Source organism: Eumetopias jubatus, unplaced genomic scaffold, assembly GCF_037043125.1.
Source record: "Eumetopias jubatus isolate StellerSeaLion01/CBP00866 unplaced genomic scaffold, mEumJub1_p1.0 scaffold_4, whole genome shotgun sequence".
Classification (NCBI taxonomy): Eukaryota; Metazoa; Chordata; class Mammalia; order Carnivora; family Otariidae; genus Eumetopias; species Eumetopias jubatus.
In genome coordinates this window covers 34,624,652-34,648,064 of record NW_028274810.1, presented here as the reverse complement: position 1 = coordinate 34,648,064, position 23,413 = coordinate 34,624,652, and the positions used below count along the sequence as shown (strand labels likewise).

The following is a 23,413-nucleotide window of genomic DNA, read 5'->3' as shown; positions in this document are numbered from 1 at the left end:
ACGTGAGGTTCAATCCCACGACCCTGAGCCAAAATCAAGAGTTGGAAGCTTAACCAACTTTGCCACCCAGGCGCCCCCATTATAATTTTTAAAATGTAGTTATTTCAGTTAAAATAAATATTACAGATAAACAGGTAAGAGAATCAAATGTTCAGAGCTGGAGAGAACTATGTAGTTCCAGTGTGATAAAAGAGGAAATAGAGGCCCATGGATATTACATGATTGAGGAATTTAAGCCCTACTTGGAAAATGATTGAAGGAGATGTGGAGAATGGACAATGAATTTGAATAGGTAAGATGTCCTTGTAAATTCTTCACAAAATTCTAAAGATTTCCTATAGTTCTTTAGAATGCTAAATTGAACACAGGTTTGTATTCATCTATCCATCATAGATAAATAGCTATGGATATGGCCATGGATATTCTTTCTGGTTGGTTAAAATTAAGCAATCAATGTTTTAAACAAAACAAAACCTCAACACCTTTAAAAATTATAGTATATACTATGTAAAGATATTAAAAACTAGTAAAATATTATTAGAAAGAATTTTTGTTAAAGATTTATTTATTTGAGAGAGAGGGAGAGAGATCCTGCGCATGTGTGTGGGGAGACGGACAGAGGCAGCCCAAGGTGGGGCTCTATCTCACAAACCATGAGATCATGACATCACGACCTGAGCCAAAACCAAGAATGGACGCTTAACTGACTGAGCCACCCAGGCACCCCTCGTTAGAAAGAATTTAAATGCAAATATTTTCCCTTAATGAAATTCACTTGAAATGAATTAAATGATAAATACTGCTTTTCCAGCTATATAGAACCTGCACAATTTATAGTAAAAGCTCATTACAAAAACACTCTAATGCAAAAATTTTATTGCAATGAATTCAGATGAAATGGATTCAATGGAAAAACATCACTTTTTTTTCAGCTGTAGAGCCTGCCCATTCTTTTTGTAGTGACATGGGGATGCTAGGGTTCTAAGAGAAGGCAGGCAATTATAAAAACATACTATATCCATTTTATTTCTTGCTGGCTTTTACACTTTTTTTTATTGTAGGTCTAAGAGCTAAAGATGGATTTTACTTTTTAAGTTCTAAAACAGCATACATATCCCATGCACTATGAACTATGATTATTTTAAATACTTTGGAAAATATAAAGAAGTACAGAGTAGAAATTAGAAATTTACTTTAATTCCATCTATACCCAAGAGATAATGATATATATATTTTAAACATTTTGGAGATTCCGAACTAGATCAATAGTTTTTAAATTTTTGAGGATCACAGATACTTTTGAGAATCTGATGAACTTTTGCTTTGAGCTATTCATGGACTCTCTAAAACCACTAATGGATTTCAGATTAAGAACTCTGATGATCTCCAAAGATTCCCTGCAGCATTAAAATTTGATATTAGGGAGATCTAATTTTTTTAGTTAATCTTGTTAGACAAGCCCCCAGAATATCTTTAAAAATATCAGCCCATATTACCAATAAGGTCATGAAAAGATGTTCAACATCACTAATCATTAGGGAAAAGCAAATCAAAACCCCAATGAGCTATCATTTCACACTAGATAGGACGGCTATTATTAAAAACAACACAGAAAACCAGTGGTGGTGAAGATGTGGAAAAATTAGAACCCCTGGGCACTGTTGTTGGTAAAGCGGTATAGCCACTACAGAAAATAAAAAGGTGGTTCCTTAAAAAATTAAAAATAGAATTATACGATTCAGCAGTTCCACTTCTAGCCCAAAGTCAGAAGCAACCCAAATGTCTATTGACAAATGGTTAAACAAAATGATATATACATATAATGAAATACTCAGTCTTAAAAAGAGAAAATTATGACACATGCTATAACATGGATGAATCTTGCAGACAGTAGGCTAAGTTAAAGCAATTACAAAAGGATAAATACTGTATGATTCCACTTTTATGAGGTACTTAGAGCAGTCAAGTTGAGAGAAAGTAGAACGGTGGTTGCCAGGGGCTGGGGGAGGGAAGGATAGGAGCTACTGTATACTGAGAATGGAGTTTCAGTTTAGGAAGATGAAAAAGTTCTGGAGATACATGTGCACTTAAAAATAGTTAAAATGGTGAAGTTCATGTTATGTATATATTACCAGAAGAAAGTTAAAAAAGTACTAAGGCCAGTTAAAATTTGGTTATTAGATTTAGCTTTTATTTGTAAGTCTGTGATCCCTTGGAGATTCCATTACCTTACATAATAACATTTCTCTACACCCGTTTCCCAATATTCTCCATATCATGACACGTGGAAAATGGTTAACAACTTCATGGAGCACTGGGGCAAGAGGAGGCTGCTTATAGCTGGAGATGCCTAGCTTGGTGGGCCCTGTGCATCCCCAGTCCCTATTTGGCTGTCTCAAGGACTCAAGGATTCTGCATCCCAGCAGACTTGTAAGGCATTCGTGGAAAGCACTTCTCTGTACCACAAAACAACTGGTTAAAAATACTAGAAACGTGTTCTTTAATGAATAGGCAGCTCAAATGTGACTTTGTCCAGGAAAACGTTTGTTGATTTCCTATCCTGCAGGTACTTTTTGCAGAATTCTTTTTTTTTTTTTAAGATTTTATTTGACAGAGACAAAGTGTGCACACACATGCATGCACAAGCAGGGGGGCGCAGCAGAGGGAGAGGGAGAAGCATGCTCTCTGCGGAGCAGGGAGCCCGATACGGGGCTTGATCCCCAGGACCCCTGGATCCTGACCTGAGTCAAAGGCAGACTCTTAACCAACTGAGCCACCCAGGTCCCCTGAGAATTCTGTTCTTATAATGTACTATAAATATTCTATAACTTAACTGTGGAGAGGAAATGTTTTATCATAACTACCTCCAGAACTAGACACAAAGCTTCATGTATGAGTGTTGAATGAAGAGAATTATTCATTTAACAGAATTAATTACTTTTTCATTACATAACTTTAAAAATATTTTGAGTTCCTTTGACATACTTGTAGAGTACGTTGTGCTTAGTTTCAGTTTAGGGTAAACAAAAAGAAAATTTATCTCAGAGCCGCCTAACATTATTTGTTTTTTTTTTTTTTAAAGATTTTATTTATTTGACACAGAGAACACAAGCAGAGGGAGAGAGAGGGAGAAGCAGGCTCCCTGCTGAGCAAGGAGCCCGATGTGGGACTCGATCCCAGGACCCTGGGATCATGACCTGGGCTGAAGGCAGCTGCTTAACCGACTGAGCCACCCAGGCGTCCCGCCGCCTAACATTATTAATACCAAATTCTAAAAGCATTAGTTTTTTTTAAAGATTTTATTTATTTGACAGAGAGAGAGAGAGAGAGAGAGAGAGAGAGAGAGAGAGAGAAAGAGAGCACAAGCAGGGAGAGGGAGAAGCAAGCTCCCTGCTGAGCAGAGCCCTGCCAGAGGGCCCGACATGGGGCTCGATCCCAGGACCCTGGGATCATGACCTGAGCTGAAGGCAGATGCTCAACGACTGAGCCACCCAGGTTCCCCTAAAAGCATTAATTTGTGATGCTAGTTGACATTTTACTTATCAATTTGTGGTGTTCATAGAAAAACACTGGTTTTTCATGGTGAATAAGTAAATGAAATTAACTACAAATTATGATACGTTTTCAGTGACATAATCATAAGCATCTTGGGCATCACACAAATTCACATAAGAAAATATATGCTACTTATAACAGGAATTCTCTAGGGCACAAAGGATGAAAGGATTTAAAAAGGTTAAACTTGTAGTTCCTTGACTAACATCACTGGCATAGAAAAAATGCTGACCTTCAACATTTGTGGAAAACTACCCAATGGAAGAGAAATCAAAAAAGTTAGGTAACTTTTATAGAGCAAGCTTATTTTTTAAATACCAAGTTGGTAGCCCTCTTTTTTGTACGCCTCAAGAAGCTCATTTGTGTAGACAATCTATCTCTAGACACTAGTAGGTCCTTATTCCATTATATTATACTGACCCAAATAATTTAAATGGAAACACATGAACACCTTTAGAAAAATATAAAAATGACATGCAAAATTGCATTTTTTCCCTTGGGAGTCCACACATATTTCCGTATAAGTTATGATTAATAGGTTTTCTTAAACTTTCTAAACCATCCTCCCAATGGAGAGCAAAAAATAAACTACTTCAGCTCTATAACTAATTTGCCTTATTAGTAACATGACTTTTGAATCCAATTTCCACCTCATTTAAAAATAAGTGGTTTCTAAAACTGAATTATAATTAACAATAGTGTTATATTAGTTTCAGGTGTACAATACAGTGATTCAATTCTATACATTACTCAGTGCCCATCAAGATAAGTGTACTGTTAATCCCCTTTATTTATTTCAGCCATCCCTCTACCCACCTCCACTCTGACAGCCACCAGTTTGTTCTCTGTATTTAAGTCTGTTTTTTTGTTTTTCTTTGTTCATTTTCTTTCTTAAATTCCACGAGTGAAATAATATGGTATTTGTCTTTCTCTAACTTACTTCACTTAGTATTATATCCTCTAGATCCATCCATGTTGTAGTGAGTGGCAAGATTTCATCTTTTATGGTTAATATTCCACTGTGTGTGAGCGTGAAAGTGTGTGCCTGTGTGTATACATACACCACATCTTTATCCATTCACCCTTCGATGGACACTTGGGTTGCTTCCATATCTAGGCTATGGTAGATAACGCTGCAATAAACACAGGGATGCCTATATCTTTGAGTTAGTGTTTTCATTTTCTTTGGGTAAATACCCAGTAGTGGAATTACTGGATCATATGGTAATTCTATTTTTAAAGTTTGAGGGAAACTTCATACTGTTTTCTGCAGTGGCTACACCAATTTGTATTCCCACCAACAGTGCATGAGCGCTCCTTTTTCTCCATTTATTTGCCAACACTTGTTATTTCCAACAAGAGGGTATAAAAATTCTAAGTATCTATGCACCCAACATAGGAGCACCTAAATCCATAAAGCAATTATTAACAGACATAAAGGAAGAAATTTATGGTAACACAGTAATAGTAAGGGACTTTTATTTTTTTAAAGATTTTATTTATTTATTTGACAGAGAGAGAGCGAGAGAGGGAACACAAACAGTGGGAGTGGGAGAGGGAAAAGCAGGCTTCCCGTGGTGCAGGGAGCCCGATGTGGGGTTCGATCCCAGCACCCTGGGATCATGACCTGAGCTGAAGGCAGACGCCTAACGACTGAGCCACCCAGGCGCCCCAGTAACGGACTTTAATACCAACTTACATCAATGGACAGATCATCCAGACAGAAAATCAACAAGGAAACAGTGGCTATGAATGGCACATTAGACCGCATGGGCCTAACAGATGTATTCAGAACATTCCATCCAAACAGAGGAATACTTTTTTTTTTTTTTAAAGATTTTATTTAAGAGTGTGCGTGAGGGGCAGGGGCAGAGGGAGAAGGAGAGAGAATTCTAAGCAGATTCTGTGCAAGCGCTGAACCCTATGTGGGGCTGATTTTCACGACCTCGAGATCACTACCTGAGCCAAAATCAATAGTCAGATGCTTACCCAACCGAGCCATCCAGGAGCCCCTACACATTCTCTTCAAGTGCATATGGAATATTCTCCAGAAAAGATTACATGTTAGGCCACAGACAAGTCCAAATACATTTGAAAAGACTGAAATCGTATCACGCATCTTTTCTGACCACAGTGGTATGAAAATCATTCAAAAAGAAATCTGGAAAGAACACCAATAGATGGAGGCTAAATAACAACATGCTACTAAACAATGAATGGATCTACTAAGAAATCAAAGATACTGAAAGATACATGGAGACAAATGAAAATGAAAACACAAGGATCCAAAATTCTTGGGATACACTTAAACCTAAAGGAGACAGAAAAAGAAGAAACACAGCCCAAAGACAGTAGGAGGGAGGAAATCATACAAATTAGAGCAGAAATAAATACATGGAGACTAAAAACCCAATAGGACAGATCACTAAAACCAGGAGCTGGTTCTTTGAAAAGATGAACAAAACTGATAAATCCTCAGCCAGACTCATCAAAAAAAAAAAAAAAAAAAAAAGAGAGGACTCAAAATCACAAATGGAGGAGAATTAACACCATAGACATACAAAGGATTATAGGAGATTATTATGAAAAATTTTATGCCAACAAATTGGACAATCAAGAAATGGATAAATTTCTTGAAATATATAACCTTTCAAAACTGAATCACTAAGAAATAGAAAATTTGAACAGACCAATTACTAGCAATGAAATTGAATCAGTATTCAAAAAAACTCCCAAAAAACAAGTCCAGGACCAAATGGCTTTACAGATGTATTCTACCAAACATTTAAAGAATACCTATTCCTCTCAAACTATTCCAAAAAACAGAAGAGGAAGGAAACCTTCCAAATTCGTTCAACGAGACTAGCATTACCCTGATACCAAAACCAGATAAAGACACTACAAAAAGGAAAACTAGAGGCCACTATCTCTGATGACTGTGGATGCAAAAATCCTCAAGATATTAGCAAACTGAATCCAACAATATATTAAAAAAATTATTCACCATGATCAAGAGGGATGTATCCCAGGAATGCAAAGGCGATTTGATATTCACAAATCAATCAGTGTGATCCACCACATTCACAAAATGAAGGATAAAAACCGTATTATCTTCTCAATATGCAAAAAAAGCATTTGACAAAGTACAACATTCATTCATGATAAAAACTCTAACAAGCAGACTTAGAGGAAACATACCTTAGGTCATGTATAATAATTTTTTCCCTCTCATATAAACCTGACCAACCTCTTGTTTTAAATTTTTAGGGCTAATGAGGTTTTTATATATAGCCAACAGCCAAAATCTTAATTTTGTGGTGTTAACTTGCTGTAATTAAAGTAAAACCATGTGGCTGCAAAATGGTTCAGATTAACAGGCAAGACAAAACAAAAGAGGTCTATGCAGTTTCTTACCAGATAACTAGATTACAAAATAAGTTGATTTAGAACACTGAACAAAGGTGACACTTTTGAGTTATGTAAATTTTCTGAATTAAAAAAAAAAAAGGCATTGCATTTGTTAACTTTTACTGTGCCTTCATACCACCACCGCCAATCTGTAAGCTTGCTCCATGTCAGACCTAAATTAGGATACTTGGGGATAAGATTCAGGTATCAGTACTTTAATTACCATTACTACTTTTAAAGGTACCCAAGTGATTGTAATGAACAGCCAGAGATGAGAATTACTGCCTTGGACTATACTCAAGTATTAATAAGGCAAAAATTGCAAAATGAACAAACAGTAGGCTTTTGCTCAAGAGACTGACCAATTCTAAAAGATAAACCAAGTAAGCACTGACTAGAGCAAGACAACTGCTATAATACTGTTTACTTCCCTTATGAAACACTGCTTACAGCCATATACTCTTATTTTCGAAATCCTCTTTCATCTAAAGGCAAAACTTTAATATTAATGAAATTCTGTACTATCAGAAAAAATTGAAAAAACTTTGAATATTAAGTAGCAATATGAAGAAAATGCTCTAATGTTAGGTGAACAAAAGGAAAAATTTTAACTGTCGAACAGAATTCAGATATGGGGCGGGTAACTATTTTATAGGTCTACTGAAGGCTTGCCCTTAAATGTAGGGATTTAAAAATAAGGAGGTATGGCTAGAACATGACGAAAGCAGAATATTACATTATTTAGAGCTCTTAAATAAAAACAATTATGATGCACTCAAATATATAAGTGAGCCATTCTTCCAACCATTAATTGCATCCAGTGTAATTTCTTAAAACCAACTTTACTCCTTTTTTATAGTAGAAAAATATATCATACAGAAGCTATTTTTAGCAAAATTTGTCCAGTTAATTCTTAGGGAAAATGTTTTCAACCAAAACTGTATATTTAGTAATCTGCTAATGTCTTAAATTTTAATTCATTATTCATCATCAAATCGTTCCCATCTTTTTGGGGGTGCCTGGGTGGCTCAGTTGGTTAAGCATCTGCCTTCAGCTCAGGTCATGATCCTAGAGTTCTGGGATAGAGTCCCGTGTCAGGCTCCCTGCTCAGGAGGGAGATTGCTTCTCCCACTCCAGCTCCCCTCCTGCTGTGCTCTCTCTCTCTCTGTCAAATAAATAAAATCTTAAAAAAATCATTCCCATATTTTTAAATATTTTTTAAAGTGCATAGAGTGCTAGAAGCAACAAGCTACAATTACATATGGACAATTAGGGCACTAAATTTTTTGAGATCCAGTAGTAAAGCTTTTGTCAAGATTTCACTTCAAGTCACTGAAGCAGCAGATGTGTAAGGCAATTGGTTTATCTGCTGACACTTCCATATACGTTGACTAATGGTATTCTTGCAAAGGAACAATGAATGAATATGGAGGATTAGGGAAATAAGTTCAGCTTTACAATTTTAGCAAACGAAGCTGGTAAATATAATTCTCTAATACTATATCCTTGAGATTACACTATTTTTAAGGTGCTTTCTAATGAACTCTGAAAAAAAACAAAGGAACGACTATGTCTAAGGAAGCTTAGTTTAAAGCTTATTCTACTACACTATTAAAGTGCTATTTAATTTTGTATTTTGTATCTTTAGTTTCTGCCTTGAGATTGAGAAAGCTACTAAACAAGCAAGGTAACATCTACCTTAATTTAAATTAAGTTCTGAGAAAGTAAGAATACACTGGGGGAATCTGTCATTAAGATACAATCACTGTTCCATTAAAAAGCTCATTGAAAATGTATTAAAATAAAGTACAACAAAATGAAACAAAAACCAAGAAATAAAATGTTTCTTTGACATCACCACATTATAAATTAGACAATTCCAACTATGAAATCGGAGGTAAAACAGAACAAGGTTTCTTCCAATATTGTGACGAATAACAGAATTTGTTCATGTACCTAAAACAAAGAGAATTTCATAACCAAGACTTAGGACTGTAATGATTAGACTTTCTTTTTTTTTTTTTTTTAAAGATTTTATTTATTTATTTGAGAGAGAGAGAATGAGAAATAGAGAGCACGAGAGGGAAGAGGGTCAGAGGGAGAAGCAGACTCCCTGCTGAGCAGGGAGCCCGATGTGGGACTCGATCCCGGGACTCCAGGATCATGACCCGAGCCGAAGGCAGTCGCTTAACCAACTGAGCCACCCAGGCGCCCATGATTAGACTTTCACCTGAAAACAAATACACCCACAGACACAACCCTCTCCTCATCTATAGTTACTGGTATGAATAATCCAGGGTCATCACCTGGGAACAATGCATTCAATTCTACTGATATTTAGGAAATATCATAGAATGAAAGGAAATAACCTGACACATCACCACTGTATTTCCTGAGGTCAAAACATCCAAAGAATTGGTAAAAATGACCCTGAACTTGATATTTTTTTTCACTAAAGATTTTATCTATTTATTTGACAGAGAGAGAGAGAGAGAGACAGAGAGAGATCATAAGTAGGCATAGTGGCAGGCAGAGGCAGAGGGAGAAGCAGGCTCCGCGCTGAGCAGAGAGCCCAATGTGGTCTCCATCCCAGGACCCTGGAGTCATGACCTGAGCCAAAGGTAGATGCTCAACTGACTGAGCATCTAAGTAATTCTAAAATAAAACCAATTAGTCCCTTGGTAATAAGTAAAAATATTTTAGAAAATGTTTAGTGTATGGTACTCAATAAAAATTCAATGTCTTTTTGCTCCTAAATGTTTGAAAAGTACAACCCATTTTCCTCTTAACTTGAAAAACTGAGATCCAAACTATGGTTCAACACCCAAATATTCAATAGCCTCAAAAACAGACCATAGGGTGCTCTTATATGGCAGCAAAAGCTGCTTTTCAAAAGAGAATTCAATTCTATTAGTGTTATTACCATACCAATACTGAACATCATTATTTGTCACAAAATGGGCAATTATGATTATCTTTAAGAAGGCTGCAAATATCTGAAATAAAAAACAAAACAACCAGCACAAATTACATTATGGTTGCTCTCTATTAAAACTAAACAGGGTAATCACCTAATATATACTAAGATAGCTATAATAATCCAAAAGCTTAAATATTTTAAATATTAAGAGTGTCAATATGAAAGCAGAACAAAAAACACTAGGCTGTTCCATACATTTTTATTTTTTGGCCATTTTTGGACAAGCACACATATCAATTTTAGAATACATTACGTTACCCAGATAAGCTTTTAACACTTAATTTTTCAGAAGGAAAACTGAAAAGGCAGTTTGTATCAAAGGGGTATGCTTTTATGAAAAGTTATCCTCCTTAATGCCCCTTCTCCCATCCCCCACTGTTGCATTAAGGGGCTACCTTGTAACTAGTTGAAGTCTCCTGTAACCTTCTTTCCTTGAGGCTACTAGTTTATCAAGCATCTTTACTCACCCCTTCCAACCAGTAAATAAAATCCTGAAGGTTTTATTGCCGAAATCTGTCTGCTCCTTCTCTCTCTTTACTACCAATATGTTGGCTTAAGCCCTTTTATCTTGCCTCTGGAAAACGGCAATACAAGTTATTTTTCTGGCAACGGTATTCCCCTCTGTCCTATCAACTATCCTTCATACTGACAAAATTCATTGAAATACAAATCTGATGCCAGTTCATTGTTTACAATTTTTTAATTTTGTTCCCTGCCTACAGAAGAGTCCAAACTTCTTATCAAGACACACAGATCCTACTTTCCTAACCAGCATCATCTCTCATCATAACCAAGCTATCTGATTTATCTAACATGGCCATCTTTTTCATGACTTTACCTTTTTGCTAACTTTTCCTTCTGCCAGAGAGAACTTTCTCCTAATTATTTTCCAAGTTAGCATAAACAGCAACTTCTATATAAGTGGTGATATTTACCCCAACTGTCAAAAGGTGGTATGTCCCTCCTTCTGTGTGCTTTCATAGCACCTGAGTCTATTTTATTTACAGCATACTTCTCACTGAATTCTTTAAAGAAACCAATGCATCTGGAAATAATAAAGAAACTGTACAGAAGAAGGATATAAAAAGTAAAAACTTTCCTCTGCCCCCCACTCAATAATTTTTTAACTGTTTTTAGTTCTTCTGTTGGTCACTTTCATTGTGATTAATGTGGTTATATCTATGGGTCTGAATACATCAACTTTAAGAGATTTATTGATTCTGTCCTCTTTTCAACTTTTATTTCTAACTCTTTTAGTGGGTACCTTTCTAACACTGGAAATTATGTTTTAGCCTAATAAAATATCCTGCCAACTGTATTCTAGTTCCATGCCTGTTTCTTCTACTGGACTCCTTGAGGACAGTGACTATTGTCTTACTTTGACATTCTAGAAGCCTATAACAAGAAGAAATATTTAGTGTATAAACAAAGTTTATTTTGACTCTTAGGTAGGCATGTCTAGGAAATATAATTGTAAGGCAGCCTGGAAACAGACCATGAATTACTTTAAGGGTTTATTTCCTTTTTAAATATTGTAATCTGCAAATGTGATAAAATGTTTTAATATGCTTAGATAGAACCTTGATCCTAATTTGTAAATACCTAAAAAAACCTGATATTTATTTAAGACAGATAAATGCTACATTTGGAAAATATTAAAAAATTAAGTATTACCAATTCAATAACTACATAAAATATTTTAAGACTTCTGTTACATAAATATGATACATATATTTATAACCATTTACTAGCTGAATGACTTTAGGTAAGATCTCTATGCCTTAGACTCAACTATAAAATGGGGATAATAATGGTACTTACCGCAGTTGTGAAATTATATAAATTAATTCAGATAAAGGACTTGGAATAGCGCCCTTCATATAATAACTTAACAAATGTTAGTGGCTATTATTAAGTAATTATTTGTGTTGCTATGCAGGAGTCTTAGTGATTCTTTCAGTGAATTAGAACTGTTGCCAAACATTATTTACATCTTTAAAAAAAGCTTCTCAGTGAATATTCTAATTATAATTAATCTGTTGAAGACTTACATTTGTTTCCTTTGAAGAAATCAGCTCATGTATTGATGCTACAGACACACTACAAAAGTGAAGCTATTTTAAGCAACTGTGAAATTTCTTTAGTGACTACAATTTCACGCACAGTTAGCTTTACCTCCATTTCATCCTTCTAAGTTTTACACTCCAGTAGCATCTCTACCAGTAGTAGATAGGCTATAGTTTAATACATGCCACTTTCTTGAATAATGCTGCTTAAGCTGACTTCTAAATTACTCTGAAATTGGCTACAGATTCTCCGTGTAAATTGAATAGAACTAAATGTTTTGATGTTCTTTTACTTGAAGTATGAAGTACTATGTGATTTATTTAAAATGTTTGGGCCTTAAATAAGCCAAATTTGTTAATATACCCTCAAAAAACACCAAGCAATTGGAGTCATTAAAGTCTACGGTATACTGAAAAATAAAGATTAAATAATTTAAAATAAAAACTAGTGGTGGAATTGTGTTAACCATAAATGCAAGAGGGACCTTCAAAGAGTCAGACTGGTGTTTTATGTTTAACTCACTCATTTTCTTCCAGTAAAGTCTGTGAAGTAGGTATTCACATTTTCAAGATAAGAGACAGAATAGAGGTTTAAAAACTTGGGGCTCTATGGTGCCTAGGTGGCTCAGTTGGTTACAGGTCTGCCTTTGGCTCAGGTCATGATCCCAGGGTCCTGGGATTGAGTCCTGCTTTTGGCTCCCTGCTCAGTGGTGGGGCCTGTTTCTCCCTCTCCCTATCCCACCTATTTGTGCTCTCTCAAATAAATAAAATCTTTAAAAAAAAAAATAAAAACTTGGGAATCTGGAGTCAAACAGACTTGAGATGAAGCCAGGTTACGGCACCCAATTGCTTGGGTAACTTTGGATAGGTAACACCCTAGTTTCCTCTTCTGTTAAATAGGGATAGTAGTATTACGCTATAGAGTTGTTGTGAGGATTAAATAATGTAGGTAAGATACTTTAGCATATAACCAAGGTACAATAAACACTGAAAGGTGAGCCAGTGTAATTACTACAACAAAACTGAAGATTCCAAAGTAATTTGCTAACTCAAAAGTCACAAAACTAGTAGCTAAGACAATAATTTAACTCTTTTAAAAACTTTTATAAACAGAGAGAAGGGGATAAACTTCTAATAAACTATACATATATTAATATTTCCTGTCTCTGGCTTGCTGGGAGTGCATGTAAATGTGAAGGAAGAGTATTACACATAGAAAATGGGAATGCTACTATATGCTATATAAAGTGGGTCAATTAGCATTAGTCTAATTCCAATTAAGTAATGGGAGTGGGAAGTGGAAGGGATCTAATTATATTCTTAAAATTATTTTATGCACTATGTAGGTCCATTTATTTAAATCTAGTGTAATACAATCATTATCAAAGATAGATATTTTTTAATTTTTAATATCATCTGAGTAGTATATCTTTAAGCGAAAATAAAAGCCCTTTATCAAATACGTGAACTGTTGAGCTATTTTCCAGAACCAGTAATGGTATAATTTGGTGATCTGCAGCCTAGGCTTCTACTTGTATTCTGTGAATGAGACCAAGATGTTCCAAAATTCAAATAAAAAAATTAAAAAAAAAAATCACTTTTAAGTGATTTCTCTTCCAAAATTTTCTTAAAACTTTGAAACCTGTTACTATGTGTTAGATTAAAAATATAAGCAACAGAGGAATGTTAGTAGGAAAATAATTGTAGTCTGATAACTTGCTTTTTTCACGAAGTGATCATTTTTATATTACAAACATAATTTAATTTACTGTTATTTCTGCTTTCAAAGAAAATCATAGCTTCAAAATGATGTGTCATCCGAAAAAGTTTGAAAACCAATAATATATTTTATTCTAAATTTACTTTAAATTTTATTTTTTTAAAAGATTTTATTTAATTTGACAGAGAGCGAGCGAGTGCGAGCGTGTGAGAGAGCACAAGCAGGGAGAAGCGGCATGCAGAGGGAGAAGCAGATTCCCCCTGAGCAGGGAGCCCGATGTGGGGCTCGATCCCAGGAGCCCGGGATCATGACTTGAGCCGAAGGCAGAAGCTTAACTTGCTGAGTCACCCAGGCGCCATCTAAATGGACTTTAAAAAAGGGTCTCATTTAATTTCTGGAATAGGTTTGTCCGAAGACAAAGCTCCACTTTATCAATGTTTTTTTTTTTTGAGATTGAGGGCACTTGTGGGTGGGGTGGGTAGGAGGGGGAGAGGGAGAGAGAATCTTAAACAGGCTCCATGCCCGGCACAAGTCCAATGAGGGGCTCAATCTTACAACCCTGAGATCATGACTTGAGCCAAAAATCAAGAATCCGATGCTTAACTGACTGAACCACCCAGGTGCCCTGGTTCTGAAAAATCTTTTTAGTAAAATCCTTTCTTTCCAAATGCAATTTTCATATGCACTTAAAAATGATCAGAATGCTACATATTTTAAAAATTCATTTTTATAATATTATTAAAATATGTCAATCAGCAGGACTAAAAAATTTGAAATCAGGGTTATGTCTAGCATAATTTATTTCTGTATCTTGTTCCACATAAACTAGTTGCAAACGGTGAAAAGTTTTCATACTACTAATACTGTCACCATATTTCTTCTTGTTCTTCTTGATTCAACTGATTCAGGAGCTCGAAAGCAGAGTAACAGAAAATTTTGTTCCAAATTTTTAAGACGGGCAAGTGTAACAGTTCATGTTATATCTCATTTTTTAAATCCTACTTTGCCAATAGCAATTATTATTATGCTATGCTCAGAGTCCTCCAAATTTTGTTTTTAATCAGAAAATCAGATACCACCACCAGCCCCAACTATTTACCTAGGATTTATTATACACCAGGGACTATTCTAAGCAGTGTACATGTATTAACTCGTTTAATCCTCATAAACACCCTATGAGATAGTAACTATGATTATCTCCAATTTATAAGTAAGGAAATAGACACAGCGTGATCAAGTAATTTGTCCAGGATTGTCAGCTGAGTAAAGACTTTTTTTTTTTTAACATTTTATTTATTCATTTGAGAGAAAAAGAGAGCGCGTGCACGTGAGCACAATGAGTGAGGGGGGGAGAGGCAGAGGGAGAAGCAGACGCCCCCACTGAGCATGGAGCCTGACGTGGCGCTAGATCTCAGGACCATGACCTGAGCCAAAGGAAGCCCCTTAACCATCTGAGCCATGCAGGCGCGCCAAGACTTTCTGAACCTAGTTTGGTTCCAGAGCCTGTGCTCTTAACCACTACTCTAAATTCCCTCCTGATACAATCAAGACTGAATGAACAGCAAACTAAGTTGAAATCATTTTTTGGTTCATATTTTTGACTAATTCAGCTAAGTCATTTTTTTTCTCTCCGAAGGTATTCTGGCTTCACCACTAGCCAAACCTTCAGAATGATAGCTCACAGATAAGGCAGGTATAAATGGGAAAGAATAGGAAGTACTGAAAACCAACTAAATAATTGATAATTAAATAATTTAAAAAACTATTTAGAAAGAAAAAGGAAAGCAGTGGGACTACAAGGATCTTGATGAACCAAGATCTTAAAGAGGACAGGTGCTAGCTAAGGAAATAGGAGCAAACAATTAAGGAAAAATACAAAAGTCCTATAACAACTATGTCCGGAAGAAGTTGAAATCATTAAGATATGAAAACCTTAAATGAAAGAGGAGACAGGAAAAAAGCACCAACCTGCCTTAATCAAGTTCAAATTCACAGAACTGGAAAGATTATAAAAAGAGGAGAAAAATGACCCATCTACTGAAATACATTTAATCTTATAAATCTTAGATAATAGAAGTTAAAAAAAATCTTAATAGAAAAAAAATCTGATTTATACTTATCTCCAGGAAAATTTCAGGAAACTTTTTAAATCTGTTTGCAAAAGTACTGTTTGCAAAAATACCTATTAAGGTTAGCAGTCAGACCTCAATCTCAAAATGTGTGTTAAAAAATTAACTTCTCTTTTTAGACCTACTTGGGATGCTTGCAATATCTTTATAAATAAAATATACAAATGAGAGATCTATACTTAGATGAACAGTTATAACAAAAGTGTTACTGATAACTGCCAACATAAAGACAAATCTTTTTTTATATTCACCATAAGTGAAATATATGAAAAAGGTCTTTCACAAGTGTCTACAAAGTTCAAGTATATTTTCAACATATATACATATATATTTTTAAATTATCTTTTCTATGTCTACCAGTAGTTGATCAGTTACTCCCTGGCCTACAAACTTCCACAGGTTCCCATTCCCTCAAGATAAAGTCCAGACATCTTAGCATGGCTTCTGAGACTCATGATGTCCTGGTTCCTGCTTTTATCTCCAGACTCCTCCCTTGCTATCCTGCACCCTGGGTCCCAGTCTTCTGTATCCAGAAATGCCATTTTGATTCCCTTTTCTTCTACTCACCTGGGTACATTTTCTGTCAATTCTCAACCCAGATCTTAACTCTTTAAAGCTTTGTTCCCTCTTCCCCTAGCAAACCACACCTATCACTCTAGGCTTACTTGCCTGCTTACTCGTCTATCTCCCCACTAGACTATAAGTTCCTTGAGGGTAGGGACTGCCCTTCAATTTTGATTTTTTTTAAGGATTGTCTTAGGGGGAGAGGAGAGGAAGAGGGAGAGAGAGAATCTCAAGCCAACTCTGCACTGAGCGTAGAGCCATGCAGGCCTGATCTCACGACCCTGAGATCATGACCTGAGCTAAAATCAAGAGCTGGATGCTTAGCCGACTGAGCCACCCAGGTGCCCCAATGCCCTTCAATTTCTGTATCAGCAATGCCTAGCTTGGTGCCTGGTATATAGAAAGCACTCAATAAATGTTTAATGAAAAAAAAAAAGATCACCTTTTCCAACTTACTCTTAGTAAAAATAGCCTCATTCAAGGACAAAAACTTATGAAATACTATATGCTACGGCCAGGGATTCAGAAAGAAACTGTCCTAGACTTCAAAGAGCATAATTTTATGGGACAAGAAAGAAAAGCAAAACAATAGATACAGTATAGTGAAGGTAAGTGCATATCAAGGTATCCTCAGTGCTTTGGGAATACAGAGGTGTAGCTAACATAACCTGGGAGTGCTAGTGGTGGAGAGGTAAGGGAGCTGAAATTAGGGAAGCCTTCCCAGAAGGGTGGACACTTGAGCTAAATCTTTAAAGACAGCTTAAGTAGAAGTTATTTACTCTAGCCATGGGGGGCAAGGGGAGTAACAGTTATCTATGGGATTGCTTACCTAGTATCTGCTCTTTAGTGCTTCATCTCTCTGTACCCCAGTGCAACATTCCACATAGCTGCTATGGTAGCCAATGGGCCTTATATTATTCTCTACCTTAGCTAACAATTGGTAGTGATCTAACTTGAGCTAGTAACAATCCCTGCCTAAAATATCTCAAAAATAGTCAACGAGAAAGAATTAATCCTTTTCTCGTGGGAAAAGCTAAAAGATACAACACTCAGGAACTGGCAGTTACTATGTTGTCCCACCACAAGGAAGAAGTCAGTCAGTAGAAAAAAAAATGGTCCCTTCCCTTCCATCTTAAGATTCTATACATTAAGCTGAAGTTACTCATGCTAACTGTATAAAATACCAACCGTATAAAAATAGCACCAAGATTTAAATATTTAAATATTTTTTCATTACATTTTTTACGTTTTTTCTTCAAATTACAAATTAGTACGCTCTTTACAATTAAGCCAACATCCTAATGTTTATAAATGGTACCTAGATACACAGTTATAAGCAAAACTAGTAGTAAAATAACTCATCAAAAAAATCTCATTCTAGCTAGTATTTGTGATGCTTACTAGTAGGTCCCTTATGAACAGAATGGGTGGGGGAGAATGAGACCCAGTAAAAATAATGGAGCATATATTTACAGAATAAGATATTTCAAAGACATTTTCTTTTTTTTTTTTTTTTTTTAAGATTTTATTCATTTATTTGACAGGAGAGAGCGAGAGAGCACAAGCGGGGGAAACAGTAGAGGGAGAGGGAGAAGCAGGCCCCCTGCCAAGCAGGGAGCTCAATGCAGGGCTCGATCCCAGGACCCTGGGATCATGACCTGAGCTGAAGGCAGATGCTTAACCATCTGAGCCACCCAGGTGCTCCAGTTTTTTTTTTTTTTTTTTAAAGCAAATTTTATGCTTCTGGCTATCAAAGACTAAATTCAGCCTGTTAAATGAGTTAAGCATTACTAAAAATGATTAGCCTCATCTCTGGAAAGGCCTATAAACCATATGACTAAGCAAGAACCAAAATGAGTGATTCTGGTTACACTTTTTTTATTATATATAAATTACTAAAACACTCCTGTATATAATTTTCTTTTCTAAAGAATTTATATTCACGATGATTTACACACACACACACACACATATATATAAACAGAGACATGTTTAAGTATTTTTAATGTTTTTAATGTAAGGCACTAGTCTACATATTGCAGATTTTTACTTTTATTAAACTAAGACTAAATTATGATTTCAAAATTAAGCCTTAAGCCAGGGCTGAGACAGAAAAAAATATTGTATATAATGTTACATATGATCATGTACCAGTAATCTAGAGAGCAGTACTGAAGTATGACTGAAGTACTGAAGTACTGCTTCTATACCTGAATGTGGTTTGCATCTGAATGGAGGCTTGTCTAACATGCCATACTTTTGTAAGTCCAGCAATATTTCTAAAGTGTTCCTGACATGTTTTGGTTTCACCATTCATTGATTTTGTGCAACAGTATGCTAAGCAAATGCTTAATGAGAAGTACATTGTAGAGATGATGGGCAAGGAGTAAAGAAAAAACAATGGAGACAGCATAAAATTTATATTAGGATACAGCCTCACTTGTACTTACAATTATTTCAGTGTATAATTAGTTAGGCATATGTTAACTGGTAGACTACTTGCTGATGGTTATTGCTGAACTGTAAGTGCTGAGAAGTGTCAAGATACCACACAGAGCTCAATTAATAATTAAAATTGAACGGGAATATAATTTGAGAAGTGTGTGATTTAACCTTGGTTCTAGTAAAAGTATAACATAAAAATGGTATGCTATGAAGGATTACTGAGAAAGGGCAATAAGTAAAAATAGCTTTTATATGCACTTGATTTACAATTTAGGAATATTTGATATCACTTAAAGGATAGAGCCTCTCAATTTACCCTAATTATAAGACGTTGCATATGATAAACATTGTTTATTATTATAAAACACCCCGTTATTCAATTAAGTTTGGTGCCTTGGGAAATAATCATCGTCAGCTAAGTAGTATGGACCATAGAATAACAGCATTATGATTAGAGGATGACATACAGATTCCTTTGGTAATTCGTCCTGTATGAATATCTCATAAAAAAAAATCAAAAACAAATCCCAAAAATTAAGAGGGAAGGGTCATGCTAAGCTAGTTAAGTCCTACATCTTAAATCTATTTAAAATCAAGTTTTTAAAACTTGTTTAGATATGACCTTACATGCAATGAAGACTAACTCATATGTATAGAAATCTTTTTTTTTTTTGAAATCTTTTTTTTTTTTTTTAAGATTTTATTTCTTTGACAGAGAGAGTGAGAGAGCACAAGCAGGGGGAGCAGCAGAGGGAGAAGCAGGCTCCCCGCTGAGCAGGGAGCCCAATGCGGGGCTCGATCCTAGGACCTTGGGATCATGACCTGAGTCGAAGGCTGACGCTTAACCGACTGAGCTACCCAGGCGCCCCTAGAAACCTTCTAAACATGAAAAGATATCAATGATATTTGTGAACCAAGAAAATGAAAAACACAGAAGACTCTGAAGCTATTTTGGGGACAGCAGAAATTTCAGGTTCACAACTGAGAAATCAAATATTAAATTTCAGTTAAAGATTAACATTTTTAAAGTTTTGCTTATTTTTCTTTTAGAATGATAAAACTATACTTGGTGTTGCAAATTAACCTTTTACTATCTAAAGGGTGCAATTACGGAAAGCTTTACAAACTAACACCTCAAAACAGAATTCAGTATGTACAAGTGAAAGAGAATACAAAAAGGAAACATAACAGAGATGCTTTTTTTCCTCATTCCAAACACAGGGGACTCACTGATTCAGTTTTATTTGGCTTATATAAATGATCTTTTCAGGCCACCTCTGAATTTTAAAAAGTGTAGAGGCTTAAAAAGATTTAAAAATCGAGCAAGTTAACTATTAATTTGAACAATGGGACAAAACAGATTTTATTAGACAGAACTACCTATCCTCGGCTGTTTTCAGGTGTTAAAGAGGAGATTACTTGTCTATAAATATTAGTAAAAGCCATGTAAATTAACAGACCATATCCTTTGTAAACTAGACAAAAAGTAATAGTTTATTTATCACCTATAATTATGTGCCAGGTAGTAGGTGCTATACTTTCCTTTTTTTTTTTTTAAAAAGATTTTATTTATTTATTTATTTGACAGAGAGACACAGCGAGAGAGGGAACACAAGCAGGGGGAGTGGGTGAGGGAGAAGCAGGCTCTCCGCCAAGCAGGGAGCCCAATGTGGGGCTCGATCCCAGAACCCTGGGATCATGACCTAAGCTGAAGGCAGATGCTTAACGACTGAACCACCCAGGTGCCCCCCCCCCCACCTTTTTAGATTTCATTTATCTGGTAGGGAGAGAGAGAGGGAGAGAGAGAAAGCACAAGCGGGGTGAGGGTATAGGGAGAAGTGGACTTCCTGCTGAGCAGGGAATGATGCGGGGCTTGATCCCAGGACCCTGGGATCATGACCTGAGCCAAAGGCAGACGCTTAACGACTGAGCCACCCAGGCGCCCTAGGTGCTACAATTTCATCTTGTATTTCATTTTAAGACTGAGTTCTTATTACAAATGAATAGAAGCATCTTCATGTGGCCAGAACTTAGGAAGACTGGAGAACTTTAGGATCCAAGCATGCTATGGGTAATTTTGCAACCCCTTTGCTAAACAACCCCTCTGCTAAACATGACAGAATGGGGTCCTAGGATATAAACCTTAACTCTTCCTTCCTAGTTGCTTTAATTGATCTAGTGGGCCAGAAAGAAATCAGCTGACTTCTAAAACTACAAAATGTAAAAGCTAGAGACTTTATATTTAAGTTGATGAGGCAATTTAACATTTCACCTTATCTCAACTACACACCAACTAATGGAAGAGAGATACTAGAAAACAATACCTTTTTTGTTTCAAATTGTGCTTCTTCCTGACAGCATGCTCTACAGTCAGGATCAAGCTGAAGCAGGTTAAACTGTCCAAGAAGATCACAAGAGCTGCAGAGCAAGTTGCTGGAGAAGCCTATCTCTCTGCAAGCCTCTGATGAAAACTCTGCACCAAATGCAGACACCTGAAAATAAACAAAATGAGAAATAAAACACTATTCAATATTTGTATTGGAAAGCAATAATTCTTACATAAAATAGATTGAGGTAAGATGAATGAAATTACTTATGCAACCAATCAGAACCAGCAAAAGCAGGCTTTCAAAAATATCTTCTCTTCCCTTATCCATTCTCTCATGCATGTCTCAGTGAATATGGTATACCTTCATTTAAGGTCAATCCCTCTACCTGTGCTTTGGAGCTTACCTTCTGCCATTTCCACAGGGATTTAACTTAATTGGTAACTCAGTTCTTCAGTGTATTCAAACCTTACCTTTCTAATTGCTCTCCCCACATTGTCATTTCTCAATTGTTACTATAGTCTAGCTTCTGATCCTACCATTTGACTAAACTTGCCAAAAATCACTAAATGCAAAAGTATTCAAAACTGTTCTGGCTCCAGCTGTTCTTTCCATGGGCTTGTCCTCCTTCTTAAGTGCTGCTGTTTCCCATTTCTATTTCTGGCTCTGTCTTTGCTTTACATATTTTCTATAAATGACTGCATCTTTCCCAAGGCTTCAAATACCCACTTATTTAAAACTCCTGAGTCTTTTACTTAAGTTCAAACTTTCAAAGCCAACAGCCTAACTGACCTCATTTATATGTTCCAATGGCACTGCAAATTCAAAAACTCCAACAGTGAAACTTATCTTTTCTGCTTAAATCTATTCCTCCCAATGTACCCGATATCTTAGTAAAATGGCACCATTTTCCCTGACCACTAGTTGCCCAGGTCAGTCATCCTAAATTCTATATTCTCTGCCTTCTTATAGGCAATTAATTAACAAGTTTTGACAATTCTGTTTCTTAAAGAGCTTTCAAATCATTTCTTGCCTCAGTGGTTTAAATGGTCACTGCCAGTCCTACCTTTCTTTACTTCTCCAATCCCACTCTACTTTTCAGCTATAATGAATTCCTGGAAGAATAAAATTCCTACTCATACATTTGCTCATACTTTTCCTACACCTAAGGCACCCTTTTCACCTTTTTAATTTCTACTTATTTCCAATAACCTGATCAATATCAGTCTTCCAGGAAGCCTTCTCTGGGGGAGAAAAATCAGATCCTCATCTTTAGCCATAGTGCTTTTCAGAGAAATAAATTTGTGCACAGTTCTAAGACAGCACCACTCATGACACTGTACTATGTAAATGTAGAGTTGTCTGATTCCCTAGTACTGTGAACTCTTTTGAGGGCAAGCGTTAAACTATTATTACTCTGTATTTAAAGCTAGTTCTCATCTGTGCTGAACAAATGAAAACTACAGCCTCAAGTAGTGGGAATTTCAGACTGTTTGACTGCAACTGGTTGATTTTCTAGACCAAGGGTATGCAAATTTTATGTAGACGGCCAGAGAGTAACTGTGTTAGGCTTTGGTGGCTAAATGGTTTCTGTTGCAACTACTCAACTCAGGTACGGCAGCACAAAAGCAGCATAGACAAAAATAAGTAAGTGGGTGTTTTCCAATAAAACTTCACATAAACAGGGCCAGGTGGATTTGGCCCACCAGCTATAGTGTGTCAAACCTTCTTCTAGACAAACCAGGTAGATAAAAACACAAGGGCATTTGCCAATGTAAAAAAGGAGTGCTGGCATACACTCCCAAAATGTTGATCACCCCAATGGTCTTGTGCCAGTCAATACCTTAATTTGATACCTTATCCATCTTTCATCTTATCTCAGTAATAATGTGGAATGTATGTAAATATTCAAAATAGATCCCAGTGTTGTGGGAGGCACCTAAGACACGTGTTACTGTACTAGTACTTTGAGTAATTTCTTGATTAATAAAGCGATATGCTTGATCTATTTCACAGGTTAATCTGTATTTTCCAAAGATGGCCACACCAATATGTATACATCATCCCACATGGTGTTCTTACAATGTGACTGGCAGTCCTCTCCTGAGAAGTAGGAGGCTATTTTCCCTCCCCTTGAATCTGGGCAGGGGCTTGTGACTGATTCTGACCAACAGAGTACAAAAGAAGGGATACTATGTGGTTTTTGAGGGTAGGTCATA

General features: G+C 36.1%; 1 protein-coding gene across 1 annotated transcript in view; it reads right to left on the bottom strand.

The window, feature by feature from the left end:
* The window catches only part of SELENOF (selenoprotein F), a 56,337-nt gene that overhangs the window by 26,532 nt on the left and 6,392 nt on the right, over positions 1-23,413 (bottom strand). The window contains exon 2 of the mRNA XM_028102555.2: positions 21,192-21,359. Coding sequence (XP_027958356.1) covers positions 21,192-21,359 — 168 coding nt within the window. The remainder of the gene's footprint in view (positions 1-21,191; positions 21,360-23,413) is intronic.